This window comes from Cibotium barometz, chromosome 65 (assembly GCF_041138505.1).
Source record: "Cibotium barometz isolate CiBa-2024 chromosome 65, ASM4113850v1, whole genome shotgun sequence".
Classification (NCBI taxonomy): Eukaryota; Viridiplantae; Streptophyta; class Polypodiopsida; order Cyatheales; family Cibotiaceae; genus Cibotium; species Cibotium barometz.
Genome location: NC_141110.1, coordinates 8,096,060 through 8,113,417, shown reverse-complemented (window position 1 = coordinate 8,113,417; position 17,358 = coordinate 8,096,060). Strand labels below are relative to the sequence as shown.

Here is a 17,358-nt window from a genome sequence, read left to right as displayed (position 1 = left end):
AACTTGAAAATTTTTCATTGTGGAGGACATTTGATATATTTGACTATAAAGATCGATCTATCTCTTATATCTTATCCTCAAGTCTCAAACTAGTAGTCCCTTTTATCTCTTATTCAAGTCTCAAAGTGGTAGCCCCTTTTATGATGGTTCTTCGCTTATCTTCACATGATAATCATCCATTCTATCAAGCATGGCATCTTCTCTAAATTTACATGTAAGAAAATAGTCAAAATATAATTTATTGGAGAAACATCATATAGGCTCTGTTACTCAGATGCCTCTGTACTATGATATAACATGGTACCTTAAACTTGCAAATGTAATTTTGTTGGGTAATGAGACAAATATAAATAGAGACACATTACTATCAACCACATTGCAGTTTGAAAATACTAAGAATAGAGGATGTAATGAAGAACATGTTGAATAGTACTAAGAACAAGTTGAATAATAGAAACTTCTTTGAATGAAAAATAATAAAACATAAGATTAAAATAAATAAAACAATAAAACTACACCATATTATAACAGGATATTCTTCTTCATATAAAGAGATTGAGAAATACACCCTTAAAATGGAGGAATATTTGTGTCGTGTAAGAGGAAAACCTTTGAGCTCTAAAGGAATGGTAACAATAATAAAGCAATTTAAGGAAGAGGATATAAGGGAAAAGAGGAATATAAGGAAGAGATGAAAAGGGTTGCAACAAGAAGTTAAGATAAACATTGAGTTTAAAAAGGGTGGGCAATCATTCATCTTGAAAATTAGTTACATGTGATTTCATAACTCAAACACATGCAAATGTTATCATTAATGAGAATGTGAGAAGCCTTGTTAACCAAAGAATCACCCACCTATACTAAGCTTTCTTAGTGCATACAACATGAAGGAAATAGTACAAAATATAATAGTCTTCTTTTTTACAGACAATATATACATTATAGCATGCTTAGACCTAGAAACACATTTCCAAACTACACTCATTATTATACAAGAATGATCGCCATATGATAAACATTAACAAATTAAGAACAATTATCAAATCATACACTTGAATATTTTTAATGACATTAGAGAATTTAGAATATATATAACCTTATAAAGCATGTATTATATTTATGATGTAATTTTCCTATACCCTCATAAAGAATAGAGTACCTTTGTAATTAAATTTTCCTATGATTTTATGAAGCTTATGTTCTTGAAGGAAAAGAGACTATTCACACTTAAAAGCCTTAGCCTAGTTCTAAAAAGCACGTGATTTGTACATCCCTAGGCCCCATTTCATTTGAACTCAAAGAATTTTTCAATAAGTTACTTTCTTAGGTCTACTTATAGATATAGTTTTCATTTTCAAAAATGGGGCATCTAACTGATATCGTGTACAGCTTCAACATTCTTAAATTATTTAGAGGTTCATCTCCCTCCTCAAAAGTTTATTGAAACATCTTCTCACATGATCAATTCTAGGTTACTTTTATCCCTTACATGAATTCCTTAGTAGTATAAGCTTCTAAATCCACACCTAGTAACAATCAAAAGTATATTTATTGGTCACTTTTACCTTTCCTCACAAATAAACCATTTCTAAAATCTCGATGAATAAAGCTGAATTTTAAACCTGGTATATTGCAATGCAACTTAATCATGTTAGTATTTGGGCTGTCATGGGGCATGGCTCATGAATGAAGAAGAAGATCTTTAAGCTAAAGTGTTTTTATGACCATAGTATGAGGTATCCTCTCTAAATACGTATTCTTCCTAGTTAAGGAACTATATGAAATCGTATATATCAAACTTGTAAAAGTTTGACATTTACAATTCTATGCATGTGTATTTTTAAGTTTCAAAAAAAAGTAATTGTGTCATATTCAGATCTAATCCCCCCACCTCCTTCCTTACAAAGAAGGCAATAAAAGAAGATAGAAAGAAAAGACTATTTGAAAGTTCATTTTTTAACTTCTTTTTTCCCTCTTTATATGTACCTTAGTTTTACAACTGATATGAATACTTTTCTTTATAAGAAATAGTTTCTAGCTTTACTTGGTTAATTGTACAAACTTACAATGGCTAGGAACTTTTTATGAATACTATCTCAAATAGGTTATATTTCAACGTGTTCATGTAATAAAAATGTATTTTTATCTTCTTAGTACATGATTATGAATTTTGAAAACATACACCATTCAATATCTTTATTTTTTGGCATTAGCTACCAAGTATGGCAATATCATGAACACTCCACTTTCAAATCATGAATATATAGAGTGATATGCTACATATTGTCATTTTACGTAGTGACTTTAGTCAATTCATTGTGCTTGTTAACACTGTAGGATTGATAGAGGAAGCATGGGATATCAAATCACTTTTTGAGCAGATGAGACTGGCATTTTTAACCATACCTCAAGTGATTGTTGTGACAAAAGTTCGTGATCAAGCGTAGTAAATAATTAATTGAAAACTAGACTTCACATTGAATGTAGAAAGAGTGGAATTATACATAGCATTATGTGTGTGATGATTGAAGATCTAAATTTTATAAGTGAGAAAGTGTTTGACATCCTTATATCATGAATGTTTTTATAGTTTCAAAGTTCATGAAAACAATGTAATTCACACATTTGCATTACTACATTGTTTCAATCCATGATTTTTTAATTCATTAGAAGAGTTGAATGACTTTGGTTCATGAGGTTCCTAGCGTTACTGAGAGACATGGTCAAATGGAATGAAGATTCCCTAGTGTCAATGGAAGAATCATGCCATGCTCAAAGCTATAACCAAGAAAGGCATCTCTTGGGAGAAAACACATGATGTAAAAGAGCAAAAGTAAACATGAATGATGCAAAAATTCAAGACTGTTTAGAAATGTCATTGATTATCTTCACGCATTTGAAGAAAACCCAACTTTTAGAAAGCATGGCACTTCATCAACCACTCCTTCTAAAGATTATGCTATGATTAGGTCGCATAATAAGAGTCAAAAGAAACATGCACCCTTTTTACAATGTCAAACTAGTGGGTATAGTTGATTTTTATGAGAAAGTGTGATCCTCCAACCGCATTAATTGGCTAGGCCTTCCATGCGTATGGGGCCTTACAAAGCTTCAAAGGAGACATAGGGAACTTGGCCTAAATTATAGTTCCATGCGTCCTTCATAAAGAGGTCTATGTCTTCGGCCTTACAAATAGTGTCAGTTTTCCTTATGGCTTGCAAACTAATCACACCTTGATTGGGCATAGTGCCTTGACATAAACTGTACAAAAAATTTTGACGATGACGTTGAAGCTCCTCTAGTCCAACAATAAGAAAAGAAGGTTTGTCATGGTAAAAATGGAAGTTTTTATGGTGATAACGTGGGGAGTCATGAATGGAAGAGAGAGGGATGCGCGTACCCGCACATCAAATGAACATATTAGCATGGAAGTTTTGTGAATATATGTGCTTGATTGGTGAGGTTTTTCTAACGTTTAGTGAGGCCTTCCATACATTTAGGTACTTGCACAATGTTCATTTATTAATCACACTTCGTTCTCGACTCTTACACCACTCAATGTACAATGAAAGCTTCCCCAAAGGTGTGATAAGGTATCCCATTAATTTCAATGCAGTGCAATGCACACCTCTCGATCGATATTGTTTTTTTCCTATAGATACTTTCATGTGCATTCGTGAAATAATCTTCTACACTAGGGAATTGGAGGAGAACATAGGGCATAGTGAAGGCGGTGATGTGGAAGGGAGCACACTTTTTGGTAAGAAGCCATGGATTGAGGGGGGTGCCATGAATAGTTGAGATGGAGAGCTCGTCAACAATCCGTGTGGTCATGGGTGATTTGAGTGGGGGGTGGATAGGGATTGCAATCTTGGGGGCTAGCTGGCTTCTTTCAAAGTTCAAGATCGTGGAGATGGGATGAGAAGCTCTACCTCAAACGTTTAGAGATGGAAGCTCGGAAGACCAGAGTTCGAGGAACATGTCGACGATGGGAAGGCAGCCACGCACGATGAGGTATAAACTAACGGGACGGTTGGTGACGACGCAGGGAAGATTATAAATTTTGGTTACAATTCTAGGACGGGCAGCCAATAGCTGTGGTGTCATGATGCATGGCCATGCTATCCATGGATGATGGATGGGGGGGCGCCCGCCTGGTCAAAGGCCGACAGTGCGGATAACGACGACCGACAATTCTTGGCACTCTGCCAAGCTTACTCTTATTATGACCTTAAACCATTATTAGTTCACTAATCCTTTTCGCTTTCTTGCTTACGGAACACACAGAACTTAGCTTCAAAAATATCAAAAAGCTTCAGAAGCACCTTGTTCAGTCTGCAGATTCTGCACGTCCCTATTGCCACCTGTAGCCCTCCTCGGATTCAAATCTCCATACAAATGAGAGAGAAAATGTTTGTTTAATAATTTTCTTTTTACTACCTTGCTACCCCCCTGGCCCTGGCTCGCTCTGCCCATGGCCGAATGCATCACCGTGTCACTCTCCATATCTTTAAGAGGTTTTGCCTCTTGGACACAGAAAAATAAAAAAAAATGTAGTCAGTAAAATATCATTCTTCTGCTAACTCCGTTCTGTTAAGGAATCAATTATAATTGATATTTCTTCCAAGTTCAAGAATGCCTTTTCGCCTTGAGGAGTGGTACTAATGAAGAGTTTTCACAATAGAATAATGTGTGACTGTGGCAATTTGCAAACATTCATTATAATTTTGGCCTTTGCAAAGTGCATGTGCCATGCATTGCGGATGCAAATGGCAGGCAGGCTGCAGGAGCGGCAGGCTTCCTGAGGCCGGCCATCGAGGTGATCATTCTTTTAGAGAGAAGAGTGACGAGTCAACAGTGAGCACTAAGGAACAGGAGAAATTATAATGAACAGCAGCGTGTTGTCCTAATGCACCAGTTGATCATTCTCTTCTTTTAATCAAAAGGAATAAAAGCCTCTGTGCTAAATTCTAATTCGCACAGTCATTCTTTTATCCGACGGTCGACCTGCTCCAGCTCGTCGCTCCTCTCTCTCTCTCTCTCTCTCTCTCTCTCTCTCTCACACACACACACACAGTCACAAAAGCACTGTCTCTCTCGTCGTATCAGTCTAGCTCTTTCATGTTGTAACACACACACTCTCTCTCTACTTATCTCTCTCGGCCACTGGTGACTGAATGTAGATAAACCTAGGTATGCAGATAAAATATTCTCTTTCCTGTGGCCGTCACAGCCCCACGTACACATTGATGCATTCCTACCTACCTTTAAAACTTTTGTTTTTTTATTTACAATTTGTCCTGAGCCCTCCGCCCTCCTTTGCCACTCTTCAGTCTCCAGTGATATTAATAAAAGCAGACAAGGAAATCCAGGCCTGGTGGTCTGCTGGACCTTTTGTTCCCCCACGGTACTCCATGAGTCCATCCTACTTCAAAACAAAATAGAAAATTTGCACCGTCACAAGAGCTCTCTGTTTAATGTTATCATCAGAAGTCGTTTCTGGCATTGCTCTCTCTTTCCTTAGCATGTCATATAGCTTTAAAAAACGCATTACGTTTTGTTCCTTTTCATTGAAAACTAAAGCCAGAAATTAAAAATCCCCGCATAGCTATTTCCGGGGGAACCTAAGAAGGAAAGCCGCTGCACTACAGAGGCTCGTCAGTCGTCACTCATCAGCTCGTGGACGTTAAAATTTTATTTTACCTGGAAAATGATAAAAACTACCCATGCGCATGTGTGCAAGGCTGTGGTTTTCAGTTTAAATTACCACTGTTGGATGCGCTGCAGCCCATATCTCTCTAGGCTATGGTCTCCACACTATCTCTAGAATTCTCTCTCTTAATCAGCGTTGACACACAGTGTGAGAGAGTAGCCGTGGGCCGTGGCCCGCCGTCTGAACTGTTTCATTCTCTCTCTCTCTCTCTCTCTCTCTCTCTCTCTCTCTCACTCACTCAGAGAACACTCTCTCTCTAGACACAGCTAGTCAGCGAACTCATTGTCTCTCTCTAGGCACATTCTCTTCTCTCTCTAGAATTTTCTTCCTCTTTTCTCTGAGCAGTAAGTCCTTCTCAATCTGACTCGTTTTCAGCACACGCGCGCTAACCCACACTCAATGACCCCCCTTTCTCTTTATGCAGTATAACCTGGGTCCTGGACCTGGGTCCTGGGTCCTTTCTCACTCTTTTTCTCGCTTGTCTAAGGTCTTCCCCCCTCTTCATTACTATTTAGCCTGCGCTACTACTTGTGTGTACTGTTTACACTATACCATCCCAGTGAAGTCTGTGCATGCCTGCTAGAAATGTCTCCTCTCTATCGCTCTCACACTTACAGACATATTCGACCTTAAAGTTTTTCCCTTTGCTCCAATCCCCCCCCCCCCTTCGTACACCCTCACCTTTACCAGAGTCTCTCTCTCTCTCTCTCTCTCTCCCTCTCTCTCACTCATATATTCTCTCTCTGTCTTTCTATATATATTGCAGAGCACCTTTCTCTTTCTCTCTCTCTTCTCGTGTGTGGACGTGGGCTCCCTTTTGCTGCACGTACACACTCTTTGCTCTCCAGCCCACATCTATCATCCCCCCTGCGCAGTACTTATTAGTTGCCTTTTCTCTCAACACTGTTTCTTGCTCCCCTTGCACTTTGCTCGATTACAAGCTTTCCCTAGGTTGAACACCCCTACATGCTACTACTACGTTTCCCTTTGTACTCCACAACTGTTTATTCCTTGGCAAAGCCTCTCTCTTACTCGCCAACTACCCCCCTCCCCCCTTGTTTTCACTAGATCTCAATTTCTTATCGCCCAGGACTTGTAGATAAGCTAATTGATCTAAAGCTGCCTTCACCATGCTTTGCCCTGTGCTTGCTGTTTCCTACTCCCGAAGCTCACAGCCATCTCTTCCTCCTCTGAGTTCTTAACTCTTGCTTAACTTCTGCATGATCATCTGAAAGCTGCTCGCTTAAAAAAGCAGCTCACCTCTGCAATGGTGCGAGATGCTCCAGAAATGAAGCTTAGCTTTTGGCTTTAGACTGTAGTGCCCCTACCCTTAACAATCAGAAGAAACTAATCGCTACTTGTCGGTTGCCGAAACAAGTCTCTTCAGCACATTTGCACCGTAGATCCGCACTTGCTCTTTGTAGAACTTCCAAACCAACTGAGTAATTCGACTTCGATTAACAGTTGTAATGGCTTCCAGAAGCTATCATCCCCACTTTTCGACAGGAATTACATTCAGCTTAGGTTCAAACCAGCCAGTCACTTTTACAGAGTGGCTAAAGCCGCATACTGAGCAGCCAGTAGAATCAGAGCTTCCCATGGCCGCAATCCCATGTGTAGACGCAATTATTTCCAGTTCGGCATCCTCAAGCCAAAGGTCTCATCACCCGTCGTCCTCTTCCTCTTCTTCTTCGCTTTCCCAATACAGCCGATTCTATTTTCATCACCACCAACAGCAACAGCAACAGTACCAAGATCAGCGGCAGGAGATTGTGACAACAAGATGCGAATCTCCTCCGCTAATGGAGGCCCTTCCGCTGCTTAATACTCTGAGCCCTCCCAATTCTAGTGAACAAGAGCCTGTTTTTAGAGCGGCCAAACTTCTTCCCAAAGATATTGCCTTAAGGGATTGTGAAGAGATTGGGCAGAATGCCACTGTAGGTCTTCAGATAGGACTTCCCAATTCTTCAGATCCAGTCGCAGCTGGCGCTCATGGGCCGGCGGAGTTCGCAAACCCTTACGACATCCTCAGCGTGGCTGCAAACAGTAGCGACGCTTTCCAACGGTTCGTAGGAAGGGCACTGCAAACCGAAGGGCAATATTGGATTCCTACGCCAGCCCAGATCCTCATCGGCCCGACGCAGTTCGCTTGTCCGGTTTGCGGCAAGACTTTCAACCGCTACAATAACATGCAGGTGAGCCGAATTAAAGAAAAGAAGCTGGTTTGTGATCACAAGCTGGTTAAAATCACCGTTCTACTAGGGTTCACAAGGAGTAGCTAGCGCCCTTAGGGCCTGCATGCCTCCTTCGGAATTCGGTTGTAGTGCCGTACGGGATGGTCAGAAAAGCAAATGGTATGCAATTGGCGTATTATTTTGTTGAGACAGTCGAGGGCACTCGTGAAGAAAAAGGTGGGGGCACATGAGAGCCATGTAGTCTTGTAGAGAGCTAGGTCAAGTACAGAGAAAAGACATTAATCATCATACGAAGCCCCAGTCTAGACTCTACAGCGACTATGGATAATCCTTGCCATCAAGTGGCTAATTAGTGTGTTTAAATGTTTTTTATCCTGTATAGGTATTTGTTTGGTAGCTAATTGGTCCGTGTTTGTTAATTGATGCAGATGCACATGTGGGGACATGGGTCGCAATATCGGAGGGGGCCGGAGTCCTTGAGGGGAACGCAGCCGACAGCAATGCTGCGGCTCCCTTGCTTCTGCTGCGCGACCGGGTGCCGGAACAATATAGAGCACCCGCGTGCAAAGCCACTCAAGGACTTTCGGACGCTACAGACGCATTACAAGCGTAAGCACGGCCTCAAGCCCTTCCTGTGCCGCAAGTGCGCCAAGGCCTTCGCCGTGCGAGGCGACTGGCGAACCCACGAGAAGAACTGCGGCAAACTCTGGTATTGCACATGCGGCTCCGACTTCAAGCACAAGCGCTCCCTCAAGGACCACATCCGCGCCTTTGGCCGGGGCCACGCCCCACTCCACCCTGCCATCGACGGCTTCGACGACCATCCGGAACACGACGACGCCACCAATCTCTCCGACCAAGACATGGAAGACGAACTCTCCGCCGGTTCGCACTAACTCCAATCTTTAATGACCAATCCCTACTCTAATTAAGTCCGCTAATCCTCGGCCTCCATGCGAACGCTACTTTTTGAATCGAGCCTTAATGACTCGTTGACGGCTTTTGTAGGACAGCTCCATGCTTACTACTAGCTATGTTAAGGCTCCCTAACAAAGCTCTCAACGTGCATTATTTCTGGTCTCTCTTAGGGTTCCATATTGTTTTAATGGAAACTAATTTGCTAGCTGCCGAATGGATTCTTTCGTGTTCATATTTCGTGGTTTAAATCGACAAGAGTACTTTTATGTAAGCGTTTACAGCAAACTTCAGAGGTAGCGATTTACAAGTTAAGGTCACGTAAACTGAACAGGAAGACTCGAGAGCCAGACCTGATCATTTACTTACAGTCGAAGGCTTGCAGTTCTAACATCTTAGGAGATCTGAACGTGATAAATGTTGTAACTGGTCCCTGTTTCGTATTGTGCTCTTCTTGAGCCTTTTCACGTAATCGACAGCTGAAGCTGACTTGGAGTTCATGACTAACGCAAAGCTGATAATATGATCTATGCTACCATGCAGGATACGAAACGCCGCATGCACGACTATGCTTAAAGACCAACGATCTTGTGCAACCCTTGCAGAGGTAGGCCCTCGGAAGCCGCCTCACTGCATTTCACAGCTTGACGCACGTAGAGGTATGAGCTTTGATTATCGACATCGATGCAATTCATGGATTTATGTATGACTTTGCCACAAATCACTGCTTTTCAAATTTCCCTTACTGGCAGGAAGGCATTGATAGACATATAGTTTTACGTTTTGAGCTCGACATTTGAGCTACAATAGGACTCTGGTTACTCAACCTCCCTGTCGTAACAAGATAATTAGGTTTTGCTTGCAGCTTTACTAGCCGTCATAGCGTAGCTTTATTAGCAGCCAGCAGCTTTTCTAGTTTCAGGGAAAACCATAGAGTCTTAACATAATCTAAGGTCCTTACCTCTATTTCTCTTGTCCTCTTCTGTTCTGTTTAGGTGGATTGTGCTTGCAGATACACTTTCCATACCACAAATAATCACCACCCCTGTTCTGTAGGTACATTGGTGATCCTATTAGCCTATCTACACATAATCCCTCGTGTTGCTTGTGCCTACTTATTCTTGTAGCTAAAACTCTCGCTAAAAAGAAAACGCAATACTCATTCCACCACTTAATCGCTTCATTCACCAAGGCTCACATGGAGATGTCATAAAAAAGGGACTTGTAGATTTAGGAGATGATCTTGATGAGATCTTTAGATTCACCACCACTCAGCTAACCCATAGTATCCACCAATTGTCTAAATTTAGCAATACTACATAAAGAATCCATGGAAATTTTTATGTGCTCTACATCAACTCTTTTTTCCTTGCCTAAAAATTGGCAAATATATGGAAGGGTAGTAGCTTTGAGTAGTAACTTGGAGTACTCCTTTACTCATGTGTGCATGCACGTGATGGGCATGACACACAAAAAAATGAAAAGTGATCTTTTTTGTACATCTCACATTTTCTCTTATGGTGGATGAAGATGTTCGGTAGCCTCATTGTTGAAAATTTGCATGCACACACAAGTACCACAAGGGGCAAGGTAAAAATTAAGAGTGTAGCTCAAGTGGTTTGAGCTTAGGCCTCTCATTCCTGAGGTCCTAGGTTCAAATCCCCTTGAGTATACTTGAGGACACCTTAAGCTTGGGATGTGTTCGTGTGTTAAGTGGGCACGTTAGTCTCGTCCTCCATACGCCTCAACATCTATGCTCGAGCGTTTCTGTGATTTCCCACCAGTTCTCCTTGACATTCCTGCCGACAACAATGGTGTGCAATGTCAACCTCTCAAGCTCAAGCTCAAGCCCTGGATCAAGGATAGTGGCTGCTCGAGCCTTTCAACCCAGGACGCTTTGTGTCTAGTTTCAAGTGCATGGTTCTCCCTCCTTTGGTCGAGCTAATAACTTGTCATGTACGTCCCAAGGCTTGTCCACTGCCTTAAATGTGGCCAATATTTGGAATGGTGGTACCCCCTTTTGGTACTCAAGTGTGTGCACTACTAGTGGGAGGGTACCGAATGAGGTGTCGCACTAGGAGTATGTTCGTAGCCACATGAAATCCCCATGTATGTCTGGATAAGGGTGTGGGGGATGGACCCACTCATTTAAATGAAAGAAATAATAGTTTTAGAGCGTATATTATCATGCTAAAAATATAGATAGTTGGCGAATATATGTTCTCTATGTATATGAAAATAATATAGAAACCTTGGGTGAGCCTTCTACATTCTATCTTATATGTTGACACGAAGTGTATTTTTGGAGATTTTTTCTTCATAACCCACTTAAAATGGTATAGAAAAAAATCGACAAATTATAGCCCATCACTTTTTGGAGAACCTGGTAATGTAGCCATTAGGCTCTAATAGCACTTCTTTTTTTCCTTGAGAATGGGGTACCACTACTCTAATTATATTCCAATTTTTAAGCACTAGGCAAGAAGTTGGGACATCAAATGAACCACTTTAATAGTTGAAGAGAACAAACACCCTCCATACTTGTTAGAGACTTGTTAAGACCATATTAGAGATTTTGGAAAACTCCCAATTCCCATTTTGCAAGATCAAAAAATGCTGGCACGATAAACCCTTTTAAGATTTTGTCAAACCCCCTTATGTGACATATTAAAAAATGCTGGCACGATAACCCATTTTGTCAAACCCCCTCATGTGACATATCATTTGAAAGCTCTTGAAAAGTAGATTCTAAATCCACATTGTCCGACAACTTTTGAATTGGTTTGCTCAAGATACACCAAAAAGTTGAGAGAAAGTGGTAACCTAGATTTAGCCTCATTAGCCTAAGATTAAGGAAGGCATGAGAGATTAGTCTAGGATTAGAACACGAAGAGAAAGCAAAGGAATTGTGTAATCTTGATTATCAAAAGGTATGGTGTATGTGACCTATATACATGATCATGACCCCCATTTCACACTATCATAAGTGTTGTCAATGGGCATGATCCATTGGCCTTGGGCCTATTATTCATATGAGACCATTCCACTTTGTTACAAACCATCCCCACCCAAAAGGTTTCGTCCTCGAAACCATTGATATATACAATTACAATTCCCATAGATGGAGTATATGTCAATGGACTCATGTAGATCTTGAAGCTTACACTCTCACCATGTATGGGATATCAAAATCACATGTATATGGCTGTAAACTACTCAATAAGCCTTCAAAACAAGCCATAACTTCTTCCCCATAATGGCAACAGAACCTTGAGTAGCTTCCCATCATTATGCATCCAATTCCCGAAGGTATAGGGCTATCCATAGTGAATTTCCAGCAAGTTAATTTACTGTTCATGACCCTTGTTGGACTTCCAAAATACATCCAACAACCCTTCAAATCTTTCCACTGTAGAGGTGGGTTGCCAAGAAGCTTCTTCCTTAGGCAGCCCTTGCCATTTGATCAAGTACTCAACCAAGGTACGGTTGCGAATAACTCTTTCTCTTGTACCCAAAATTGCTTCCGGCACATACTCAATCATTCCCTCCTCATCCACTAGAGGCAATTTATCTTGCACAAATACCTCTAGCCCAAGGTAAGCTTTGAGATGTGATACATGGAACACATCATGAATCTTTGAGGTTGATGGGAGTGACAATCGATAAGCAACTTCACCAACATGTCTCACCACCTTGTATGGCCCATAGTAGCGATAAGCTAGCTTGTTATTTTCCCTTGAGAGAACCATATCTTGTCTTGGAAATCCTCAAGAATACCCAATAACCCTCTATGAATTCCAATGGCCTTCGATGAGCATTACCATAATGCCTCATCCTTTCTTGAAATTGCTTCATATTAGCTTTGCATTTTCTTGCAAGAGTGCATCCAACTTTTCCATATTCTCTTTTGCAATAGGATTCACCCCTTCTTGCTTTTGAACCATCATTGGCATATTCACTTTGTACCCATAAAGTGCCTCAAAAAAGGTGACATGCCAATGCTCTCATGATGCGTACTATTATGAGAAAACTTGGCAAGCGGGTAAGGTTGATATCATAATAGATGCAACCATCAACATAGCAGACCTCCTTGAGCTATAGCACCCGAAGCCTCTAGCTCAATCTTCTTTAGCATAATATTTACATAGAGATGAGGACATCCCCACTTCAACTTAACTGACCATCCTCTCCAAAGTGCCATGGGCCTCCCACATGGTGTTTTTTTAGACCATAATCTCACTCACACTAAGCCCCACCATCTTTCACCTCCCCCATTATGTCATGTGCCTCAACCTCTACTCATGATGCCAAGTCCTCACATTCTCCAATCACCGAGAGGAGGGAAAATTCATTAAGTTGTTTATCCTTGATGATGACCTCTTCCCCTACCCTGCATCGATAATGTATCATGGCAATAGTGCCATAAGTAAGATTCCACCCACTTGTTCACCCTCTCGGTGTGCCCGTCAGTTTCATGGTGATAGGCAGTGTCAAAATAGTCCCCATGATCTCAAACAATGTCCTCCAAAATGAACTCATAAACTTCACATCTTGGTCACTAACAATTTGTTGTGGCACTCCCTGCACCTTGAGCACATGATCCACAAACTGTTTTGCAACCATAGATGCTACAAATTTGACCTTGGAAGGAATAAAATGTGCCACTTTTGTCAAGCGGTCTACCACCACATATATGCTATCTCATCCCCTCCTTGTATGAGGAAGCCCCGTGATGAAATCCATGGAAATGTGTGTCCATTTGCCATCGAGAATAGGCAAAGGCTGAAGCAAACCACGGGGCTTATTGACAAAGCAAGCAACTTGTCACGAAAAGGATTACTGAAAGTATGAGAGATTAGCCTAATTAGAACAAGAAGAGAAATCAAAGGACTTGTGTAATCTTGATTATCAAAAGGTATGGTGTATGTGACCTATATACATGACCCCCCTTTCACACTATCATAAGTGTTGTCCATGGGCATGGTCAATTGGCCTTGGGCACATTATTCATATGAGACCATTCCACTTTGTTACAAAAGTAGATTGAAAAGAAAATTCCCAAAGTAATGGGATTTTTCCAAACTCCCTAATATGGTCTTTGTTAGAGAAATGTGAAAAGAAGACTAGGTCTTTGAGAATGCCTATGTTTGCAAAGCTATGTCCCAAGTCCAAAGAAAAGGATGCCTACACTAAAGCTATGTCCCAACTCCAAAGAAAAGAGATTTAAGTAATAACTTGGACAAAGTTTTGTCCACTCAATTTGTTTTAGAGAAGGTGGAGAAGCATTTAACAAATGGCTAGTAGAATTTGATGTATGGATGTGATGGCAACCATGCCACATGTCCTCAATAACAAGAATTACCTTCCAAGAAGGGAGTGGAGATGTGTGATGTCCAGAATGTTCGAACCCATGACTTTTTTTAAAAAGGAACCACAAACTCAAACCGTTAGGCTAAAGCCTAAATAAAGAATTTTTGAAGTAGTCTTTTTCTTTTTGTAGGATGAGCTCAAATTTGGTAGACATTTCCCTAGCTTTAGAGTTTACATATTTTATTGAAACTCAAAGTTTACCACTTGAAGTAGATAATGCATTAGTGCTGGTCTAATCAAGGATTACACATTGTAGCCTAGTAGCTTTTTTTTACCATGAGTAGCAGTCTAGTAGCCTACAAACGAAGGTATAAATTGGCTTGACATGAAGCTTTGTAATACTTCAACGTAGTTGCAGTGTAATTAAAGGATATATTTTCATGAGGATTCATTATTGAAAATCTTTAATGTTTAGAGTCTACCCCTAAATTATGAAACTACAGAATGATAGTTCATTTTGTATTTATATACCGAATAACATGAATTAAAAGCCTATGATTAAAAAGGTGTGTTGATTTCACAGCTTAAGGCTATAAAATGTCTTTGATGTTTATATTTAAAATTTTGATTTCCTAAGTGTTATCAATGAAAAATCTCCATCATACAAAAAGCGCATGTAATTTTTGTATAGCTTACAATTTTGTAATTTTTAAACCTTTAACTCAAACATTAAAGTCGTTTCACCTTTCTTCTCTTTAGCATTTTGGAAGGAATATAGGGATAACTTTGGGTAGATTTCACATTGGTACCCTTTAAAAAATATTAAACACTTTACTCATGAAGAATCTTATTCATCTTATCCCTATAAGAGGTGACAAGACCAAGTTCAATTAGTGGAGGCATTTTGCGATTTCTTCCTGTTGCATAAAAAGTCCTTACAAATTAACCTAGTTTTCGCTTGCATCACATCCTATAAGAGCTTATTCATGATACATCAGTTGGATTTCTTCGAGGTAGGATCATGTTTGAAGATATAGTCTCATTTTCTAACCAATGGAATGTGCTTAGGCTAGGAGTCAACCTTTAGTCATTTTTCTACTTGCCTTTAAGAGAAGGGATATAATAGTGGATGGAACGATAAGACACATTGGATTTTTCAATAGTTGGATGAGAGGAGTTCCATGCCTCTTCATAAATGCTCATTGGTCAGGATCTTTGCCACACAAGAGAATCAAAGTACCACAAGTGCTCGCATAATAATCAACTCCATACAAATAAAAGATTCAAACGTATTAAGCATGGATATGAAAATAAACATGAGATAAAACCATAGACTTGAAAACAAAACTTAGACGACATCACCAATCAACAAAGGGTTGGGTTAAATCTCCCCCTCATGTGTGCTGGCTCCTTCCACGACATGAGTATTTTAATCATGTATTGCCAAAATAGCCCTTGAGCCAACAAGAAGCTTTTGCCAAAAATAGGGCTCTTTACTTTTTAAAAAAATGACCAATCCTTCTAGAGGATGTTCACACACATCTAGTGTGTACCAAAAATAAAAGTGAAGCTCTAGTTCACACGCAATACATCCGTGCACATCGGTGTACATAAATATTCGTGTAGAAATAAATTGCACACTGCCAACCAAAAATAATGAAGTATAACTCATAAATGTCAAGGCGATGTAAATGCCCATGCACATGATAAAACCCGCGTGACACCTCATTCGGTGACCCTCGCATAAGCACGATGCCTCAATCGGCATCTTGGTACTCATCACCTATACTCAACAAGTCAACATGTTAGGTGAAGCAATCAAACACCAATATCAACAATACTAGCATGCATACACATGGCATCACCCAATCACAACATACATAGCATAAACCCGCAAAGCATATGCCAATTGCACTTACAATGTAGTATTTATTATTATGACATCAATCATGATACTAATTGCAAGCATGGCACAATGGTCAGACGGCATCCCCAATAGACCATAGAGGGCCAATAATGTGACACTCATAGAAGGAGGTTGTCTTATTTTAGAGAAAAATTATAGATTTCGCTCTTCTCTACTTTTATGTGTCATTGTTCAAAAATGAACTAGCATGAGACCTTTTCAAAATAGATATTATTAGGTACTGATGTAGGGATAGACAAAAAACCCATCATATGGATTATTAGGGTTGAAATGAGAATTATACATCGAGTTTCTTACTCATATTGGTATGTCTCTAGGTGGTTTGAGGAGTAAATATAATGTCACTCTTATTTACTCTATTAAAGATTGGGTCACCCTGATTTACTCTAGTAAGGTAAAATTGTGATTAGTGTAGCCCCCGAAAACTAGTACCCGATTCATGGAGCTAATAAGAATCATTTGAGGATATTAGTGCACCTAAGGAGACAATGGGTTATTAGCTTGAATTTTGCATTTGTGACATGTAACTCCTAGAGTGTATAGCTTTATGTTTTTATGGTGGTTATTTATCTATTATGCATCTCAATTGGGATCGAAGAGGGTTAGAGTGGATTGATGTTGATAGTTCCATGAAGATTTTGGTAAATAATTTTATGCTCCTCTTGATGGAATCTATTTATTAATGAATTACCATTAGATTTCATTGGTAAAGCTACAACATCAATGTAGTTATCATGAAGGAATTTTGATATAGTATTTTGTAGTTATCATGGAGGAATTTTGATATAGTATTTTATGCTCCCCTTGATGGAATCTATTTATCAATGAATTACCATTAGATTCGGTAAGGCTACAGCATAAATCTATCTTTTAATAAAGAATTTTGGTATAGACTTTGCCATTCTTATAGGATTCAAGGCATATCTCTATTTTATTTTAGTTTACTTTCATGGATATGGTTACTGGACAACAATTCTTGGTGTAGATCCATCTTTCCCTAAATTCCCAACTACTATTGTTCATCAATTTAGCATTACATTTAGGAGTGATTTGGGGATAATGAGACTCTTATTAAATCTAGCCCTAAGTTTCCCTAAGCATCAACATGTGCAAGTGTGATAGTGTTTAATATAGCCTGGGTAGCCATGTTTGATTCAATATTTCTAAAGAGACAAGGGATTGTGGCCTTGTCTTTAAGTCTTATAGAGTGGTCATTCATAGATGCACACTGGATTAGGTTTATAACTTGGGGCCCATACCACATAGAAGTAATTAGGCTCTTTTTAGGACATTAATAC

The 17,358-nt window shown here is 39.8% G+C and overlaps 1 protein-coding gene across 1 annotated transcript; it reads left to right on the top strand.

Moving 5' to 3' along the window:
• The first annotated feature begins 6,583 nt into the window (after positions 1-6,583).
• On the top strand, positions 6,584-9,445 carry LOC147602886 (zinc finger protein WIP5-like). The gene is made up of 3 exons (XM_086797325.1): positions 6,584-7,908; positions 8,337-8,793; positions 9,367-9,445. Exons 1-3 carry the CDS (start codon positions 7,183-7,185, stop codon positions 9,432-9,434), a joined length of 1,251 nt encoding a protein of 416 aa, XP_086653451.1. The 5' UTR covers positions 6,584-7,182; the 3' UTR covers positions 9,435-9,445.
• The last annotated feature ends 7,913 nt before the right edge of the window (positions 9,446-17,358 follow it).

Excerpts from the sequence above, each read along its gene's own strand:
- LOC147602886 (XM_086797325.1), top strand. The coding sequence starts at position 7,183 with ATGGCTTCCAGAAGCTATCATCCCCACTTTTCGACAGGAATTACATTC. Across the intron at positions 7,909-8,336 it reads ACCGCTACAATAACATGCAG|ATGCACATGTGGGGACATGG; the intron begins GTGAGCCGAATT and ends TAATTGATGCAG. Across the intron at positions 8,794-9,366 it reads GGAAGACGAACTCTCCGCCG|GATACGAAACGCCGCATGCA; the intron begins GTTCGCACTAAC and ends GCTACCATGCAG.